General features: G+C 43.7%; 1 protein-coding gene across 1 annotated transcript in view; it reads right to left on the bottom strand.

Moving 5' to 3' along the window:
* Window positions 1-20,829, bottom strand: part of LOC139259736 (von Willebrand factor D and EGF domain-containing protein) — a 446,188-nt gene that overhangs the window by 221,976 nt on the left and 203,383 nt on the right. Inside the window, exons 10-12 of the mRNA XM_070875369.1 lie at window positions 13,750-14,023; window positions 8,721-8,935; window positions 6,370-7,328 (exon numbers count right to left, since the gene is read on the bottom strand). Of these exons, the coding sequence (XP_070731470.1) occupies window positions 6,370-7,328; window positions 8,721-8,935; window positions 13,750-14,023 (1,448 nt within the window). The remainder of the gene's footprint in view (window positions 1-6,369; window positions 7,329-8,720; window positions 8,936-13,749; window positions 14,024-20,829) is intronic.

Genomic DNA, 20,829 nt, shown 5'->3' with positions numbered 1-20,829 from the left:
TCTTCACCCCAGATTCAAAAGCCTGCTGAAAACTCGCCGCACCAAGTACTGCTTTAGTCACCCTTTCTCTAAATTCTCTTGCTCAAATGTCCACTGTTCCCCTTCACAGCGCTTTGGATTGATTCGTTCGGTGAAATGTGCTGCATAAACACAAGTTGCTGATGCACCCGTATCCAACCAAGAGGTTCAAATTCAGCACCATTCTGGGCTTCATCCAACCCATGCAGCTGCTCTTCCACACACATCCTAATGCCACTACCCAATTCACCCACCTGTCTTGTCTTTGGCCTCTGGTCCTGACAGTTCAAATTTAAAAATAAATGAGTAAAAGTGCAAAAATGTATGGTATGTTTACCCAAATGCAAGTTACCTTGAAAGAGAATCAATTTGGAGCCGTTGGGATGGAGCCAGGTTTCTGACACATTTGAACTTCACATTTACATTTCCTAAGAGACACTTAACCAACACCAGCTGCCAGCTTTGGAAAAGTCACAAATAGCTATGTGAAGCTTAATGTGTTAGAAGTGCTCAACAGGAAAAGTTATCCAAGTATCGAACAATCCCAGCTAAAATACAAATATATCAAAAGGCAACATCTATTCTATCCCAAGGAGGGCAAAGGTTTTAGCAGTGTGCAAGCAGTTCTCAGTTTTACTTCCATTATTTTTGTCTAACTATTCTTGATTCATGCAACAAATTACAGCTTCAGTATTTCTTCTGTGACGGCAAAATATCTACGTGAAAATGAAATCATATGAAGCCATGGTTAATGTTGTGTATCTGTAAAGCATGCACTTCCATGTTCCGACACCAGGGAGCGCATCCCCTTAAGTCCCAAGGGATCCCAGCATCCCTTGGTAGCACTAAGGCCTATTCCTTACTCTGGAGTGTCTCAATAAAGACTGAGGTCACTGTTACTTTAACCTCCCTGTGTGCAGTCTCATCTGTGTTAGGAACACAATAACTGGTGACGAGTATACGAATCCAACGCAAAGATGCAGCAAACTGTGGGTATCCTGGAGAAGTTCTCGGAGGGTGAGGACTGGGACGCCTATGTTGAACGGCTAGACCAGTACTTTGTAGCCAACGAGCTGGACGGAGAAGGAAGCGCTGCAAAAAGGAGAGCGGTCCTCCTCACGGTCTGCGGGGCACTGACCTACAGCCTCATGAAGAATCTTCTGGCTCCGGTGAAACCCACAGATAAGTCATATGAGGAGCTGTGTACACTGGTTCAGGAGCATCTCAACTTGAGGGCGAGCGTGCTGATGGCGAGGTATCGGTTCTACACGTACCAGCGATCTGAAGGTCAGGAAGTGGCGAGCTACGTCGCCGAGCTAAGGCGACTTGCAGGACAATGTGAGTTTGATGGCTACCTGGAGCAGATGCTCAGAGACTTTTTTGTACTGGCCATTAGCCACGAGACTATCCGACGAAAACTTTTGACTGCAGAGACAACCACCCTCAGTAAGGTCATTGCGATAGCACAGGCGTTTATGTCCACCAGTGATAACACCAAACAAATCTCTCAGCATGCAAGTGCTAGCAGTGTTCATAAATTAACTGGAACTGTGTTTGTGAGCAGAAATGTACAGGGCAGAAACCATGAGTCTGCAACTGCCAGTAGGCTTCAGGTGACCCAGGTAACTCAGAGTCCGCAACAAAGGATGGATGCAAGGCAATTCACATCTTGTTGGCGTTGTGGAGGCTTCCATTCAGCCTATTCATGCCGCTTCAAAGGTTTTGTTTGCAAGAGCTGTGGAACAATGGCGCAACTCCAACGAGCTTGCAGTGCAAAACCTGCTAACCACCATGTGGCAGAGGAAGATCGGTCCATGGTGGATCAAAGCAATTTCACGCCTCAGAGAGAAGAGGCAGATGCTGAAGTACACGGGGTGCACACATTTTCGACGAAATGTCCACCTATAATGTTAAATGTAAAATTGAATGGCTTACCCATAGCCATGGAACTGGACACTGGCGCGAGCCAATCCATCATGAGCAAAAAGATGTTTGACAGACTGTGGTGCAACAAGGCATTCAGACCAGCCCTGAGCACCATCCATACAAAACTGAGAATGTACACCAAAGAGCTCATCACTGTCCTGGGCAGCGCCATGGTCAAGGTCACCTACGAGGGCACGGTGCATGAACTGCCACTCTGGATTGTCCCGGGCGATGGCCCCACATGCTCAGAAGGAGCTGACTGGGCAAAATCCGCTGGAACTGGGATGACAGCGAAGCGCTATCACATGTCGATGAGGCCTCATGTACCCAGGTTCTTAACAAATTTCTTTCCCTTTTTGAGCCAGGCATTGAAAACTTTTCCGAGGCGAAGGTGCGGATCCACTTGGTCCCAGAGGCATGACCCATTCACCACAAGGCGCGAGCGGTACCTCAAATGATGAGGGAGAGAGTGGAACTCGAGCTGGACAGGCTGCAACACGAGGGCATCTTCTCCCCAGTGGAATTCAGCGAGTGGGCCAGCCCGATTGTTCCAGTACTCAAAAGTGATGGCACGTTCAGGATTTGCGGTGATTATAAAGTAACTATTAATCATTTCTCACTACAGGACCAATACACGCTACCTAAGGCAAACGACCTATTTACGACGCTGGCAGGAGGCAAGACGTTCACCAAGCTCGACCTGACTTCGGCCTACATGACGCAGGAGCAGGAGGAGACTTCGAAGGGCCTCACCTGCATCAACACGCACAAGGGACTGTTCATCTACAACAGATACCCGTTTGGAATTCGGTCAGCTGCAGCGATCTTCCAGAGAAACATGGAGAGCCTACTCAAGTCGGTACTACGCACGGTGGTTTTTCAAGATGACATATTGGTCACGGGTCGGGGCACTGTCGAGCACCTACAAAACCTGGAGGAGGTCCTCCAGCGACTGGATCACGTAGGGCTGCGGCTGAAGAAGTCGAAATGTGTCTTCATGGCAACAGAAGTGGAGTTTTTATGGAGAAAGATCGCGGCGGATAGCATTCGGCCCACAGACGCCAAGACAGATGCTATCAGGAATGCGATACCAGGCCACAGAATGTCAAGGAGCTGCGGTCGTTCCTGGGACTCCTCAACTATTTTGGTAACTTCCTACCGGGGTTAAGCACCCTCTTGAAGCCCCTAGATGTGTTATTGCGTAAAGATGAGAACTGGGTATGTGGAAAAAAACCAAGTAATTGCTTTTGAGAAAGCCAGAAACATTTTATGCTCCAACAAGCTGCTTGAATTGTATAACCCGTGTAAAAGATTTGTGCTAACATGTGATGCATTGTCGTATGGAGTCGAGTGTGTATTACAACAAGCTAACGTTGCGGGGAAGTTTCAACCTGTCGCCTATGCCTCAAGGAGCTTGTCTAAGGCCGAGAGGGCCTGCAGCATGATTGAGAATGAGGCATTAGCGTGTGTGTTCGGGGTAAAGAAAAAGCATCAGTACCTGTTTGGCCTCAAATTTGAGCTGGAAACCGATCACAAGCCCCTCATATCCTTGTTCGCTGAAAACAAGGGGATAAATACTAATGCCTCAGCCCGCATACAAAGGTGGGCACTCGCGCTATCAGTGTATAACTATACCATTCGCCACAGGCCAGGCACCGAGAACTGTGCGGATGCTCTCAGTCGGCTACCATTGCCCACCACGGGGGTGGAAATGGCGCAGCCTGCAAACTTTTTGATGGTGGCGCAGCCCGCAGACTTGTTGATGGTCATGGAAGCGTTTGAAAATGATAAATCACCTGTCACGGCCCGCCAGATTAGGACATGGACCAGCCAAGATCCTCTGCTGTCCCTAGTAAAAAAACTGCACTGCATGGGAGCTGGGCCAGCATCCCCGTTGAAATGCAAGAGCTAATCAAGCCGTTCCAGTGGCAAAAGGACGAGCATTCAAGCAGACTGCCTGTTGTGGTGTAACCATGTAGTGCTACCCAAAAAGGGCAGAAAGATGTTCATCTCGGATCTCCACAGCACACACCCGGGTATAGTAATGATGAAAGCGATAGCCAGATCCCATGTGTGTTGGCCCGGTATCGACTCTGACTTAGAGTCCTGTGGACGGCCATGCAGCGTGTGCTCAGTTGAGCAATGCGCCCAGAGAGGCACCACTAAGTTTGTGGTCCTGGCCCTCCAGACCATGGTCGAGGATCCATGTCGACGAGATGGGCCCGTTTCTCGGTAAAATGTTCCTGGTGGTGGTGGATGCGTCTTCAAAATGGATTGAATATGAAATAATGTCGTGAAGCACCGCCACCGCCACCATTGAAAGCCTGAGGGCCATGTTTGCCACCCACGGCCTGCCTGACCTACTGGTCAGTGACAACGGCCCATGTTTCACCAGAGCCAAATTTAAAGAATTCATGACTCGCAATGGGATCAAACATGTCACCTCGGCCCAGCTTAAACCAGCCTCCAATGGGCTGGCAGAGCGGGCAGTACAAACAATCAAACAGAGCCTTAAATGAGTCACAGAAAGCTCACTCCAAACCCGCCTGTCCCAAGTACTGCTCAGCTACCGCACAAGACCCCACTTGCTCACTGGGGTGCCCCGGCTGAGCTACTCATGAAAAGGACACTTAAAACCAGACTCTCGCTGGTTCACCCCAACCTGCATGATCAGGTAGAGAGCAGGCGGCAGCAACAAAATGTAAACGATGGTCGCGCCACTGTGTCACGGGAAATTGATCTGAATGACCCTGTGTATGTGCTAAACTATGGACATGGTCCCAAGTGGATCGCGGGCACGGTGATAGCTAAAGAAAGGAATCGGGTGTTTGTATTCAAACTCGACAATGGACAAATTTGCAGTAAGTGCCTGGACCAAACGAGGCTGTGGTTCACAGACAGCCCTGAACAACCCACAGCAGACACTACCTTTTTCGAGCCCACAACACACACCCAAAGGATCAACGACATCCCGCCGGACCAGGAAATTGAACCCATCACGCCCAACAGCCCAGCAAGGCCAGGTTCACCCAGCAGCCCTGCAGGGCCAACAACACGACAGCCCAGCAAGGGCACAGCCAACACACCAGGACAGACATTTGTACCGAGGTGGTCCACCAGGGAAAGAAAGGCTCCCGACCACCTCACCTTGTAAATAGTTTTCACTTTGACTTTGGGGGTGAGTGATGTTGTGTATCTGTAAAGCATGCACTCCCATGTTCCGCCACTAGGGTACGCATCCCCTGAAGTCCCAAGGGATCCCAGCATCCCTTGGGAGCACTGTTTTTAAGCCGGCTCCTAAGGCCTGTTCCTTACTCTGGAGTGTCTTAATAAAGACTGAGGTCTCTGTTACTTTAACCTCCCTGTGTGCAGTCTCATCTGTGTTAGGAACACAATAGTTAACACTAGAGTATTGAGGCAAAACTATTACAGAAATATATAATGTGTGACCAGATTTGGTTTTGACTGAAGATGATATGAGACAAAGATGTTACAATTCTGAAAGTTCCCACTAAACATCCCCAGTATGGAAGTGTACAATAGGATCCATTACATCATGTAAGATAAGTAAAAATTCTAACTTGTCATACTGGATGTAATGCATCCTATGTAAAATCTGTTCTTTCTTGGATTCGGACTCTGTGAAGTGTTTTGGGATTACCTGCTGTGACCTTTCCCTGTTGTGAGAGTGCTTGTCCAAGATCCAGTCTTTGATGAAACACACTTTTCTCCCGTTAAACATTGGGGAGACAAAAGCGTGTAGTTTAGCTTTGATGCAATTTGGATGGTCTAATGCTAAATCTTAATCCAAACATTGGATTTATTTGATTAACTTTCTTCTCTCCAGCCAAAGTTTAGATCATCCTGATCGTACAGTGTTTATATTTGACCATCCAAACTACATATCAACTTTCATGGATAAATCATGAGGAGTGAGAAAAATGGAAGGCCAGCTATTTCTCTGTACTGATCCAGCTAAAACAAATGCAGTATATTCATCATATGTAATAGTAGGAATAAGGAGAAGATAAAATCTGAACTTGTGTCATGTAGCAGAATCAATCAACAAACAAGTATTGGTATTTACTCAAATGGAAAAATATAGAATTAAAGCAAAGCAAAATGTTTACATTTCCACAAAGCTGAAATTCAGGACTGTGATTTTTAACAGCCTAGATCTGGTTCTGATTCTCTTACAGTCCTGGTAGACTGGTTTATACATCGGATCCACTAGGACATGAACATCTGTCTACTGCAGTATGATTTGCAAAGCAGTAATGCTTACAACTAACTGTTCCAGTAAAGCAAACAATTGAAAGAACAGTTTGATTTTGTGAACCTTCAATTTCTGGCACATAAAGTGCACTTTGAAGGTTATTATTCTGCTCAAGAAGTTAACAATGATTAAAATATTTTTATGCTTACCATTAGAAATGCTGCAGTCATAAGAGCTGTATTTAGCAAAGCACTGGCAGCCCCACGCTGTACACTGTCCATTCTCACTGCACAAATTAGGACATCGGAGAGCTGTAACAATCTCATCAACATGTGGACCATCTCTTCCATGGGCCCATTTAACCCTATTTTCCAAAAGCTTTCTTTCACATTCATTGTCAAGAAATGCCAGCATCCCTTCCTCCCAAGCAAGATCATCTTTAAGTTGCAAGTCTGAAATACACAGATCCACAGCCTCAATCAGCCTTCTTCCAAGAAGGTCTTGACACACTACACCAATTGTAGAGTTTCTTAGGGCTTGTTGGCATACATCTAAGGCCTTGGCTGATGTCAGTCCACTTGGGGTTGGCCATGTTGGTTGCACGTCAGGTCGTTTCCCGGATAAATGGTCTTCTGGGAAAAAGTAAGTAAAGCTTTCCAGATCAGTTTGACTTAGGCTCTGGAATGTGAATATTGGTAGGTATTCGTAATAACCCTGCCTTTTTACCCTACTTAATTTAACCGTTGGTTCAACAAAATCAATTATGTCTGGCCATCTGGAATATCCCACTGACTGATCAGTAAAAGTAAATGGTTTGCCTTTTGAGGTCATTTCTTTGGTGCCTTGTGTTTGAACATATTTCAGCAGATCCGTATGTCTTCCTGACTTTTCAGAAGACTGGGTTACATCACGCTTTTTGAACACTGACAGTTCAGGATTGCTTATGTATTCTGCAGTAATATCCAAAAAAGGAATCATTGAAGTAAAATCCACATTGTCATAGGCATGGCAACTAGACGATAGATGAGAATGACCATACCCAGTGGTCAGCTTGTTAACTGAATGGAGAGACATTGTATATTCCTTCTGACAGTTGCAATAATTTCTTCTTTTCTCTCTCACAGAAGGTGATGGAGTCTTATCAAACAAACTTTCCCCTGGATGTATTCTAAAACAAGCACACCAAGTAAGTTAGATAATGAACATTCTTTTCAAACCACTGGTCTAATCTAAATGCAAACATTTTTCTTGAGCACATGTATTTTATTATTACGATTTGTCTTGTTGTTTTAGATTAAACTCTAAATTACTAGGAGTAAAATGCTACTACAGATGTTTTATGTCTGATTGCAATATCAACAAGAAGTGTACATTAGCACATTAAGTTCTTGTCACCAAACATGTGATATTTTTATTATCAACATAAAGGAAGACCACGGGACACTGAAATATTAAAATCATGTCAGCAATTCATATTACACCACAAGATGTTTAGCAAATGCACAACAGTAATGTAAAGGAACTACAAACAGTACGAGATTTATTTTAACAGACTCTTTAGTCTTTATAAACAAATGTAAGTAGTTGCTACGTGTTTAGCAATACTATCCACTAACAACATTTTACTGCTGGTACAGTCTGAATTGTGAGTTTGAATTGTGCAAATATTTGAATTGTAAATTCAATGCACTGTAAGTCTCGGGTAAGCAGATTTTTACAGACCTTTTAGTAATTGTACACAAGAACAGTGAACATTAATCATAAAACAAGTAGCAACATCGATCAATATACTTCACTGATGGTTTTGTGCTGACTAAGTTATATTGACCATGTTATAAGTAATTTACTTTTTGTAAACCATACTCCTGGCATATGCTATGTACTTACAAAAGGTTGGAGCTTAAAGCATTTTTCATTCAGTGTAAATGCATTTTTTTAAACTTAGTTTTCTGCCAATTACAAGTTGATTTGACAGTGATGTAGAGTAATGCATCTCTGAGAAAGTGCATCATGTGAAGTGGCTCAGATTTCGTCCAAATCCAAGAAAAAAAAGTAAACCCTTAAAATAAGGGTTATTGTTTAAGTGAAACTATTCAAAATGAAATACATATCTGGAACAAGTGGAATTTAAACCTGAATGTTCTTCTTTCTTGATGGTTTGAGGCCAAGTATTTCCAGCAGCGGCTAGATGAAGTCATACATCACCAGTCAATCCATCACAAAAGTTGTATGATCCATTAATACAAAAAGCAAAATACTGCAGGTGCTGGAAATCTGAAATAAAAACAGAAAATGCTGGAAATACTCAGCAATTCGTGGAACATCTGTGGAGAAAGAAACAAAATTAACGTTTCAGATCAATGACTGATGAAAAGTCATTGACCTGAAACGTTAACTCTGTTTCTCTCTCCACAGATGTTGCCTGACCTGCTGAGTATTTCCAGCATTTTCTGTTTTTATTGTATGATCCATTATTATGTACAGTTTAACTTTTCACTTGACATTGCATCCTTTTTTAATTAAAAAAAATCAAAAATTGCAGTTTTGGGCAAATGCATACCTCCATTCTTCGATGAAATCATTAGGGTCATTATTCCAACGTGTAGCTCCCATTGGATTCCCATCAGCACTGTGGAAGTCATTATTACTGTTTCGGTCAAAGGTCCCACAAAGACCTCTAGTGTGGTTGAAATCAATGCTGGGAGCCCGTACTGTTACACTCATTCCCCAGTCGCTTACATCTGCACGGACAAATACCCCTGAAGGGAACATGATCTGTGGAAATGGATACGGAAAAAGCTGCAAACTGTAACAAAACTGCTTGAAATATGTTGGGTTATTTATTTTAAGTTACTGTTCAAAATAACAAATGAAAGTTGGAAAGTTGGAATACATTACAGTGAAACGAGTGCTAACATATCTGCAGATGTCACTTTTTGGTCAAGGGCATTACAGAGTTTCCCTGTACTTTTCATATGTCAATACACATGCGGCTTTCTTCCCCGCTTGTCTCTAAACAGCCTCATCAAAAGATTTATGAAACATTAGAATGGCACAGCTAATCCTGGTTGGAGCAGACTGTGGTACCTTCTGATCTGTACATTGCGGGCAGTGACTTGGATAGGTTAGGTGAGTGGGCAAATGCATGGCAGATGAAGTATAATGTGAATAAATGTGAGGTTATCCACTTTGGTGGCAAAAACAGAGAGACAGACTATTATCTGAATGGTGACAGATTAGGAAAAGGGAAGGTGCAACGAGACCTGGGTGTCATGGTACATCAGTCATTGAAGGTTGGCATGCAGGTACAGCAGGCGGTTAAGAAAGCAAATGGCATGTTGGCCTTCATAGCGAGGGGATTTGAGTACAGGGGCAGGGAGGTGTTGCTACAGTTGTACAGGGCCTTGGTGAGGCCACACCTGGAGTATTGTGTACAGTTTTGGTCTCCTAACTTGTGGAAGGACATTCTTGCTATTGAGGGAGTGCAGCGAAGATTCACCAGACTGATTCCCGGGATGGTGGGACTGACCTATCAAGAAAGACTGGATCAACTGGGCTTGTATTCACTGGAGTTCAGAAGAATGAGAGGGGACCTCATGGAAACGTTTAAAATTCTGACGGGTTTAGACAGGTTAGATGCAGGAAGAATGTTCCCAATGTTGGGGAAGTCCAGAACCAGGGGTCACAGTCTGAGGATAAGGGGTAAGCCATTTAGGACCGAGATGAGGAGAAACTTCTTCACCCAGAGAGTGGTGAACCTGTGGAATTCTCTACCACAGAAAGTAGTTGAGGCCAATTCACTAAATATATTCAAAAGGGAGTTAGATGAAGTCCTTACTACTCGGGGGATCAAGGGTTATGGCGAGAAAGCAGGAAGGGGGTACTGAAGTTTCATGTTCAGCCATGAACTCATTGAATGGCGGTGCAGGCTAGAAGGGCTGAATGGCCTGCTCCTGCACCTATTTTCTATGTTTCTATGTTTCTATGTAAGATCATTCAATATATGGCTATCAGTGAGGTATCTTAATACCAGAAAAATATAACAAGAATGGCTGATACATTAAGGATATGTCAGCCTTAAATGCTTGTAAAAATTGCTTTACAGTTAATGCTTGATCACATTGCTACATTTCTGCTTACTTTCAATAAACTAATATTCATCAATTCCGCATGTATCAGGGAATAGATGACAGAAAGATTTGGTCAAATTTAAATCTCACTAAATTTGAAATGACACCCCTGAAGTAAGTAAAAACAGAAAATGCTGGAAATACTCAGCGGGTCAGGCAGTATTTCCAGCATTTTCTGTTTTTATTTCAGATTTACAGCATCCGCAGCTTTTGTATCCCTGAAGTAATTATTTGTTATTTGTGAGGTGTATTGTATAAGGATTTTTGATATAACACTTTTGGTACAGAGCTTTACACCTCCACATTTGAGAACTATTACAACACTATGCTTTATAAACTGATTTGTATATAGTTTACAAAGATTACCTCACTAAGGTCAACTGTATTTATATTTTTACATAGCACACATCCCTAGAAAACTTGGACAATAACAAATTAGTTATGTCATTATAAGCATCTTTGCTTTGCACCAATGCTGCAGTTATGGTATAAACACAGCCTGAATCTGGAGTCATTGCCAGTGCGAAGGTGGTGAAACTAATTGGAGGAGATAGCCTCATTTTGTTTTGTAGTCAGTTTGTGTCTTCGCAACCCGATTTATACTTTATAAATCTATTTTTGGTGTGAAGGCTAGACTTACAGTGTGAATGAGCCATCACATACCAATCCACACAGCTACCTTATATATCTTTCTATTCACTTTATGAACATTCCTTATCTACACTGTAGATGCTCATTAAAATGTGATGCAATTTCATCTTTTACATCATTTAATTAGTAAAGACCTCTGCAGATTTCCACCTATGTTTAATGTTGATGGGCATAGAGAACAAGAATCCTGATTTTAACTCTTCATTATATAGGGTGTCAACAAATCACTTTTACTTGATCAATTTTATCTATGATAATATCATGTCATAGTTAAATCTATTTCCCTACCCAGATCGATAGATTTTTGGGAATTTCAGTGGTGTTATAAAGCCTAATAAAGGAGGTCATTTCTGTAATCCAAATGGCAATGGTTTACCTTGCAGCCTAAGAGCTGAACACTTATTTCAATATATGCAAGAATTTATTTTAAAAACACAGAGAACGGGACAAAATGAGTCAGAGATAAGAAAGAATACCAATATATACCACCAAATCCTTAACAGTTATCAACAGTACTTCAAAGTACGATGTCTTATGGTCACTGTATGGCAGTATACAATACCAATAAAAATTAGGATAAATTTTCAATCAATTTGTGAAGACCTTATCTGCTTTGTGATGTAATTTAACAGCATAAGTAATGAAAACTCTATCATAACCAAAGGTCATGGTGAATCTTTGGAATTCCCTATCCCGGAGTGCTGTAGAAGCTCAGTTGTTAAGTATATTCAAGACAGATAGATTTTTTGGATATTAAGGGAATCAAGGGATATGGGTATAGTGCAGGAAAATGCACTTGAGGAAAAAGATCAGCTATGATCTTAATGAATGGCTGAGCAGGCTCGAGGGGCCGAATGGCCTACTCCCGCTCCTATAACTAGTACTATGGAATTCTAGCTTTTATCTCATCAGGCACATATTTGAATGGAAACATTGGGCCCAAGTTTCGGGCCGCGCCTAGAACGGCGCAGCCTCGACCTGGACGCCCGTTTTTCACGCCACAAAGTGCACCTAAAAAAATCTTACAGATTCTCCGGCTCCCTGCAGGTCGTTTGCAACTCGGTGCGGCGCAGCACGAGCTGTGGGGGGCGGAGCTAGGTCCCTGCGCTGAAAACAGTGCCGGGACCTCTGCACATGCGCGCTACAGTGGGCGCGCAAGTGCAGTAGCTCCAGGCGCCCAAAACTGTGTAGGAGGGGCCCGAAGCACGCAACTCCTAGCCCTGGCCGAATGGCCTCACTGGGGCTGCATGCATAAGGCTGCCTCCCACGCCCAGCTCCTGCTTCCTCGCGACCCGACCCGACTCGCGCTTCCCCCCCCTGCCCCGGACTGGACCCGACCCGCGTTCCCCCCCGCCCCCACCCAACCTGACCTCCCTCTCCCTCCCTCCCTCCCTCCCCCACCCGACCCAACCTCCCTCTGCCCCCACCCCCCCCCGACCCGAACCGAACCGACCCGACCCGCGCTCCCTCCCTCCCCCCTACCCGAACCAACCTGACCTCCCTCCTCCCGCCCCCCCCGACCCGACCCGTACTCCCGACCGCCGCCCCCCCCCCAGACTGGACCAGACCCGACCCGCGCTCCCGACCCCGGACCCCGGACCTGACCCGACCCAACGCCACTTACCTGTAAATCTGGTGCCGGGGACGGGCCCTGCCCGAAGTCTTGGGCCCGGCCGGGCCCGGCCCGTTCAGCCTCCCTCCCCCTCCCCCTTCGCCCCCTCCCCTTTCCCTCCCCCTCCCCCTTCCACCCCCTTCACCCCCCTCTCCTTTCCCCCCTTCTCCTTCCCCCTTCTCCTTCTCGCCCCCTTCCCCTTCTCGCCCCCCTTCCCCTTCTCCTCCCCCCCTTCCCCTTCTCCTCCTCCCCCTCCCTTCCCCTGCTCCTCCTCCCCCTTCTCCTCCCCTCTCCTCCCTCCCCTTCTCCTCCTCCCCTCCCCTTCTCCTACCCCCCCTACCCCCCATTCTCCTCCCCCTTCCCCTTCTCCTCCCCCCTTCTCTCCCCCCCTCCCTCCCCTCTGCCTCCCTCCCTCTCCTCCCCCTGCCCCCCCTCTCCCTCTACCTCTCTCCTCCCCCTCCCCTTGCTGTCAGAAACACAGACACTGACAGACAGAGAGTGAGAGACACACACAGACAGACAGACAGAGAGATAGAGACACTGACAGAGACACACTGGGGGGGGGGTGGGGGGGGCATCCCAGCACGCTGTTGGAGGGCTTCCGGTGCTGCAGTCGGTAAGTAGAAAATGTTTTATTTATTGATTTAAAAAAAAAAATTATTTCTTATTACATTTTTTTGATTGATTTATTGATGTTTTAATCATTTATTATTGATGATGGCTCTTTATTTGTAAAACTGAAGTGTTTAATGTTTGTAAACTTCCCTTTAACCCCCCCCCCCCCCATATTCCCTACACTGATTTGTAACCTACGACTGATTTTCTAAAGTGTAGACAAGGTTTTTTCGAGCGTACAAAAAGCTTCACTTACTCCATTCTAAGTTAGTTTGGAGTAAGTTTTCACTGCCGAAACTTTAAAAACAGGCGTAAGTGGCCGGACACGCCCCCTTTTGAAAAAAAAATTCTGTTCCAAAGTGAAACTGTTCTAACTGACTAGAACTGGAGCAAACTAAATGCCGAGAATTTGAATTTCTAAGATACTCCGTTCTACACCAGTTGCTCCAAAAAATCAGGAGCAACTGAGGCCGAAATTTGGGCCCATTATTGCTAAACTTATGAGCTAAACTGTATATCTAATCAATAAAAACAAAAACATTAAGATGGACAATTGAATAATGATTTTAAAAAATACTCACAGTGATTTTCTTTCCCTGGTGTGCATCCATTATTTTGACATGATGTGGTTCTGATCCACTGCTTTTGACTGACAGATGAGGCCTGGTCTCTTGAAAATTCCCATTGCACATGTCAAATGCAATGATGTCATCGCCCTCCCTGGCAACCACGCCACAGTTACAGGACACAGCATAGTGGCGACTCCCACAGTCCCACTGACGTACGTGAACTTCAAATTCTCGCAAAAAGCTTTTATACAGCACAAAAGTTCCAGTTTTATGGTTGTCATAACGTCTGCAATAAAATGACATAAATTTGTTAGTTCACTGGAACCTTCCCAGAATGAATAAAATTTAACAAAGAAAAATATGACGTAAGTCATGAGTTGGTCTTATCTAGTGCTGGCAGAGTGCACCTCACAGATTCATAGTGATACAATTCTGAGATTATCGAAAGAGAACAATACCAAGTTATAGTGCCAACCAACATTCTTCTTTAGTCTAGGAAAGCAGAACTCTGTACTTTAGAAAGAGTGGGAAAAACAGATATACATGACTTCAAATCTTCGACAGTGGGAAGAAAAGTTGCTAAAGCTGGAAATATACATATGGGATCATGGGTTTTATAAACAAAGGCATAGAGTACTAAAGCAAAGTGATTATGCTAAAGAGACATGTCATTGGTTAGGCTACAGCCAGAATGTTTCCAGTTTTGTGCACCCTACTTTAAAGAAGTTGTTAAGGCCATGGAGAGGATACAGAAGATTTTGATATCGATGAGAGATTTTAGCCATGAGGAGAGACTGGAGAAATTGGGGCTTTTAAAATTAGAACAAAGAAGGTTAAGAGGAGATCGAATGGAGATGTGAACAATTATGAGAGATTTTGATAAAAACAAATCTGGAAAGACTATTTGGCTCAGTTGATAACTAAGGTTAAGATCATCACAAAAGAATGAGGGAAGAAGTTAGGAGATTGTTTGTATGCTGCACATTTTTAAGACAGGGAATGCTCATGGGTAGACATTCTACCTGCTTAGTCTGTTGAAACATGTGTGGGGTGGGAAGGTCTGAAAATTTTGCATGCACAGAGACTGACTGTATTTTGGTTAAATATAGTGTAGGCCTCAGTAAGAAAAATTGAAAACTCCATATTTTTCAGTTATGGTGCTATCAGGTGACTTTGGGCCGTGCCGAGCAAAAACGTTCAGACATAAAAGTACACCAGCCATCTACTGGCATAAATACAGGAAACTCACATGAGCTGGCCTTTTGCATGGGGGACAGAGCGGCAGAGGACTCAGTGAACATATTTCGGAAACACCACAAATAATGGAGAGAATTAGCACAAACCAGTTTTCAGCATAAACCAGTTGTGTGTAAATTTCCTCAAAGAAAAACAGCGCAACACTGCAGTTACGCTGAAATAATCCAGGAAATTCCAGGCCAGTAAGTTGGAATTTGCTGGAAATTATAAACGGCGTATGACATTACTATGGCACAGATTGCTGAGGAAGTTGTGACATAGGTGGCGCAAGCCATTACTTGCCCCACGCAAAATTTCCTGGGATCCTTTGTGCCATTCCACCATGACCAACGTTCACGCTAAGCTGTGCAGTTGCGCAATCAGGCAGCAGTCTCGAGGTCCCACGAGGCTGCTCACAGGCTTGTAAATAGAAAAAAAACGCGAATGCACGAAAATTTGAATGAGTCCGCAGCCAGTTAAAGGGGCTGTGCATCAAAAGATAAATTAGCGGAAACATTGACCATAACCCTCACCGAAACAGTGAGTATGCTATTATCATAGGTCGATCTCCCCACACCCCCCATCCCGTACAATAAATGGCAATATCCAATTTGCTTCATAAAGCCTGTTTTATGAAGCAAATTGGATGCTGCCACTTAGACTGAACTGGAACAATGCTTGTAACCTGGCAACGATGTGATTTGTATTGAAGGAAAAGGAATAACAAAGGCCAAAAGCATTAACTTAATAAGTGTTAAACTAGCTTAACCACAATTATATTTATATTTAAATAGTGAGTAGAATAAGCACAATAAAAACAAATTGAGACATGTATGTGCAGATAGCAGAGTCGGTCGAACATCCTGCAGTTGAAGATGCTGCTGACCCAAAGCAAAATTTCTACCCTTTGCAAATATCAAGGCCTTGGAAAATTACTTTTTAAAAGACAATTATAATTGTTTTATGTTAATGGCTCATTCACTCCCTCTGGAAACACAGGATGTGAAATGAGTTGGCAGTGGGTCTCCAGGTATCTCCTTGCTCTTTCTGATTGGACGCTTGCAGTTGCCAGTAGATCCTCCATCATCCAGCTCACTTCAACAACTTATGCTTTTATGTTTAACTTTGGATAAACACCCAAATGATTGATATAATACAATCTCTTAGCTTGAAATTGACGTAGATGCCTAGGTTTTTAGCCGTTAGTGTTAATGGACAAATGCATTGGTCACTGTCTGCGCCTCTTTCTAATCGCCAGTCGTCGCTGTGGCGTATTCTATTGGGATCTCCACCAGATTTTGCAGTAAATTCACCACTGGATGATCAGGATGCACAGCAGTCTAACTTATGGTGTTTGTGGCCAAAGGCAGCATTCTTGCAAACTCTAGGCCACTGTAATATTCTGAAGCTTTTTTTATCATCCGGTAACTATGACTGCCATTGTATTACACTACTCTCTTGAACTGCTTTCTTGAGAATTTCTATCTGTAGCATGCAGCAGCTGGAATCACTTCTATTAGCAGGAGCAGGACTTTGGTAGGAACAGGGCAGAGTGGAGAAGGGAATGAATGGTTTGTGCTGTCATGCAGACTGGTCCCCCAAAAAGCTAAGTGGTGGCATGTCTGGCTCACCATCCATTTAATTCCATATCTTGATTTGTAAACACTTTTCCAAAGATCAGTAATAATCCCCTGTCGACAGCTTTACAACCCCTCTCTCAGCTTCCAGGCAATATGCTTAAGGCTAGCTTTGAGCACCTTTATCTGCTTCTTCTCTACATCATTATCTCCCAGATGAATAAAACCTCTACACCAGCACATCCATCCTGGACAATCACAAATCTAGCCCCTGACAGACATGTCACTGCCGTATTAACTTTATCTTTATAACAAAAATAACCGCGCACAAATCACACCACTGAGCTTCCAGCCATTATAATACCCTTTTTCCTCACGAGAACTTTCTCCCTAGTTCTACTAATACCCCTGCCTTTTCCAAACACACAATACTTCTTTTCTCTTCTTGCCTGTCTTACTTTCTTTTCTTACTGTGACCCAATTCTTCTTTCCTTCACCAGCTTTTTTCTCCACTGTCATATGCAAACTATGAATTTATATTTAGTTATAGAAAGGTGAAAAGCCTCCTTATGTACAATACACATATGCACCCATACACATGCACAAATGTACACTAACACACATATCACCTATGATATTTATCCTATTTTTCTTCGACATCAACCAAATAAGTACCAATGAAAAATGTCACTGTTACCCAACAGTTTTACAATTATCATCCTAAGAATTTGTTCTGTTTTCTTATGCAAGATTTCAGATACAAAAAAATATTAGAGGGTGACACCTACTATATGAAATAGATATAGGCACCTTAAATCAAGCTGAAAAGATTAGGTGACAGAAATATGTCAAAAGAAGCTCACAGTTTGAGCATACATGTCAAATCAAGTCAGGCTAAAGATTCCATTTAACGTAATTTCAGGAAAAAAAAACAAGAAAATAATTCATGTTATTTCATGTTAAGTTTTTAATTTAAACACAATCTCATCGAACAGTAGTATATGTGGACCAGCCACATAAATACAGTGCTCCAAAAGCAAGTCAGAGGCTGGGTATCCTGTGTCGAGTGTCCTAACTCCCCAAAGCCTTTCCATCATCGACAAGTCAGGAGAGTAATGGAATATTCTCCACTTGCCTAGATGAGTGTAGCTCCAACAGCAACTCAAGAAGTTTAACACCATCCAGGACAAAGCAGCCCGTTTGATCGGCACCCCATCCAACACTTTAAACATTCACTCCCTCCACCACCGGTGCACCATGGCTACAGTGTGTACCATCTACAAGATGCACTGCAGCAACTCGCCAAGGCTTCTTCAGCAGCACTTCCCAAACCCACAACCTCTACTACCTAGTAGGACAATGGCAGTAGGCACATGGGAACATCACCACCTCCAAGTTCCCTTCAAAGTCACACACCATCCTGACTTGGAAGTAGATCGCCGTTCCTTCATTGTCACTGGGTCAAAATTCTGCAACTCCCTCCCTAAAAGCACTGTGGGAGTACCTTCACCACATGGACTGCAGCACCTTCTCAAGGGCAATTAGGAATGGGCAATACATGCTGGCTTTGCCAGCAATGCCCAAAACCCATGAATGAATAAAATAAAACTATGAATGACAAGAGTGTCTCAACACTATCATTATGACCAGTAAATATGGACTGTTTATCTTGTAGAAGATTCTAATAGAAATTTGACGAACAACTCACTGCAGAACAAAATGTTCCTTTACCCCATCATTCATATTTTGCAAATCTGTGGGATGTATGGGAGATAATTCGTGCCTGCCTAACTATTCCCATCAACAGGATTCCCATTACCAAGTTTTCATGTTGTGAATGATCAAAAACAGCAACTCCTTCAGGGGAGTTTTGAACCTCAGCTGAAGTTTCATCACAGCTGTGACAAATTACAACATTATCTCAACACAAATCTAAACATCTTTGTTATTTTGAAACAAGCCAAAGCAAATACTAATATGGGGCCCAAATTTCGGCAGCCGTCAAGAGCGGTGCAGTTAGGGGTGGCATGCTGACTTTCTAAGCCAAAAAAAGTGCCAAAAACTTACCTTCCACTGTGGCCGCTCCCTCGTCGTCCAGATCCATCGGCGTGGCTCTGCAGAGCCTGCGGTGGGCGGAGCTTAGGCTCAGCATCTTGTGGAGTATCGGCAGGAGAACGCATATCAGTTTGAGCGTGCGCACATGCGCAATGGACGTTTCAGCCATGCGCACTGCAGCAGGAAGCTTGGCAATTGGCCAATTCAAGGGAGAGCGTCCTCAGTATCATTGGTAATGGACCATAAATAAAGGTAAGGCTTAAATATTGATTTTTGTGTGACTGAGGGAGTGGAAAGGAGTGCTGGATAGGTGGAAAAAAGGTGAGACGTGTGATTTTTGAACATTACCTGAGTGTAAGTCCAATACACAAATGGTGCAAGAGCGTGCAACATGAACAAAGAGTTTCCTCCATGAGGAAGTGGACAAACTAGTGACTATCATTGAGTAGAAATGGCTGGAGCTGGATATCAGCAAAAATGGTCCATCAAAAGTTTCACCCAAGGAAATGAAAAGAAGGTGGAACCTAGTTGCAGAAGAATACTCTGCAGGGGTCAATACCGCAAGATCTGGAAGCCAGTTCAAGAAGAAATGGCAGGACGTTGGTCAAGTAGTGAGTGTAAGTAATATCTTCATCTTTAAATTGAATTGCAATTGAAAATGTGACTATCTGTATGTGTCCCACCCATCAGAAGCGCACCATGTGTGAAAATTAATATTTTCATCTTTGCAGAAGAAATTGGCCCACAACAAAAGGGAAAGACTTAGAACAGGAAAAGGTAGGAGTTAAATTAAAAAGCAGGACCTCAAAGGTAGTAATCTCAGGACTGCTACCAGTGCCACATGCTAGTCAGAGTAGGAATTGCAGGATAGCTAAGATGAATACGTGGCTTGAGGAGTGGTGCAGGAGGGAGGGATTCAAATTCCTGGGACATTGGAACCGGTTCTGGGGGAGGTGGGACCAGTACAGACCGGACGGTCTGCACTTGGGCAGGACCGGAACCAATGTCCTAGGGGGAATGTTTGCTAGTGCTGATGGGGAGGAGTAAAACTAATATGGCAGGGGGATGGGAACCTATGCAGGGCGACAGAGGGAAGTAAAATAAGGGCAGAAGCAAAAGATAGAAAGAAGAAAAGTAAAAGTGGAGGGCAGAGAAACCCAAGGCAAAAATCAAAAAGGGCCTCATTACATCAAAATTCTAAAGAGACAAATTGTGTTAAAAAGTCAAGCCTGAAGGCTCTGTGCCTCAATGCGAGGAGTATTCGTAATAAGGTGGACGAATTAACTGCGCAAGCAGCAATTAACGAATATGATATAATTGGGATTACGGGGACATGGCTCCAGGGTGACCAAGGCTGGGAACTCAACATCTAGGGATATTCAATATTCAGGAAGGATAGACAGAAAGGAAAAAGAGGTGGGGTAGCGTTGCTGGTTAAAGAGGCAATTAATGCAATAGTAAGGAAGGACATTAACTTGGATGATGTTGAATCTGTATGGGTAGAGCTGCGGAATACCAAAAGGCAGAAAACGCTAGTGGGAGTTGTCTACAGACCACCAAACAGTAGTAGTGAGGTTGGGGACAGCATCAAACAAGAAATTAGGGATGCGTGCAATAAAGGTACAACGGTTATCATGGGCAACTTTAATCTACATATAGATTGGGCTAACCAAACTGGTAGCAATACGGTGGAGGAGGATTCCCTGGAATGTATTAGGGATGGTTTTCTAGACCAATATGTCGAGGAACCAACTAGAGGCTGGCCATCCTAGACTGGGTGATGTGTAATGAGAAAGGACTAATTAGCAATCTTGTTGTGCAAGGCCCCTTGGGGAAGAGTGATCATAATATGGTAGAATTCTTTATTAAGATGGAGAGTGACACAGTTAATTCAGAGACTAGGGTCCTGAACTTAAGGAAAGGTAACTTCGATGATATGAGATGTGAATTGGCTAGAATAGACTGATGAATGATACTTAAAGGGTTGACGGTGGATAGACAATGGCAGACAAGGATGAACTTCAATAATTGTACATCCCTGTCTGGAGTAAAAATAAAACAGGGAAGGTGGCTCAACCGTGGCTAACAAGGGAAATTAGGGTCAGTGTTAAATCCAAGGAAGAGGCATATAAATTGGCCAGAAAAAGCAGCAAACCTGAGGACTGGGAGAAATGTAGAATCCAGCAGAGGAGGACAAAGTGTTTAATTAGGAGGGGGAAAATAG

The sequence above is a fragment of the Pristiophorus japonicus genome, chromosome 3 (assembly GCF_044704955.1).
Source record: "Pristiophorus japonicus isolate sPriJap1 chromosome 3, sPriJap1.hap1, whole genome shotgun sequence".
NCBI lineage: Eukaryota > Metazoa > Chordata > Chondrichthyes > Pristiophoridae > Pristiophorus > Pristiophorus japonicus.
The sequence above is the reverse complement of the archived record's forward strand: the minus strand, read 5'-3'. Positions and strand labels throughout refer to the sequence as shown.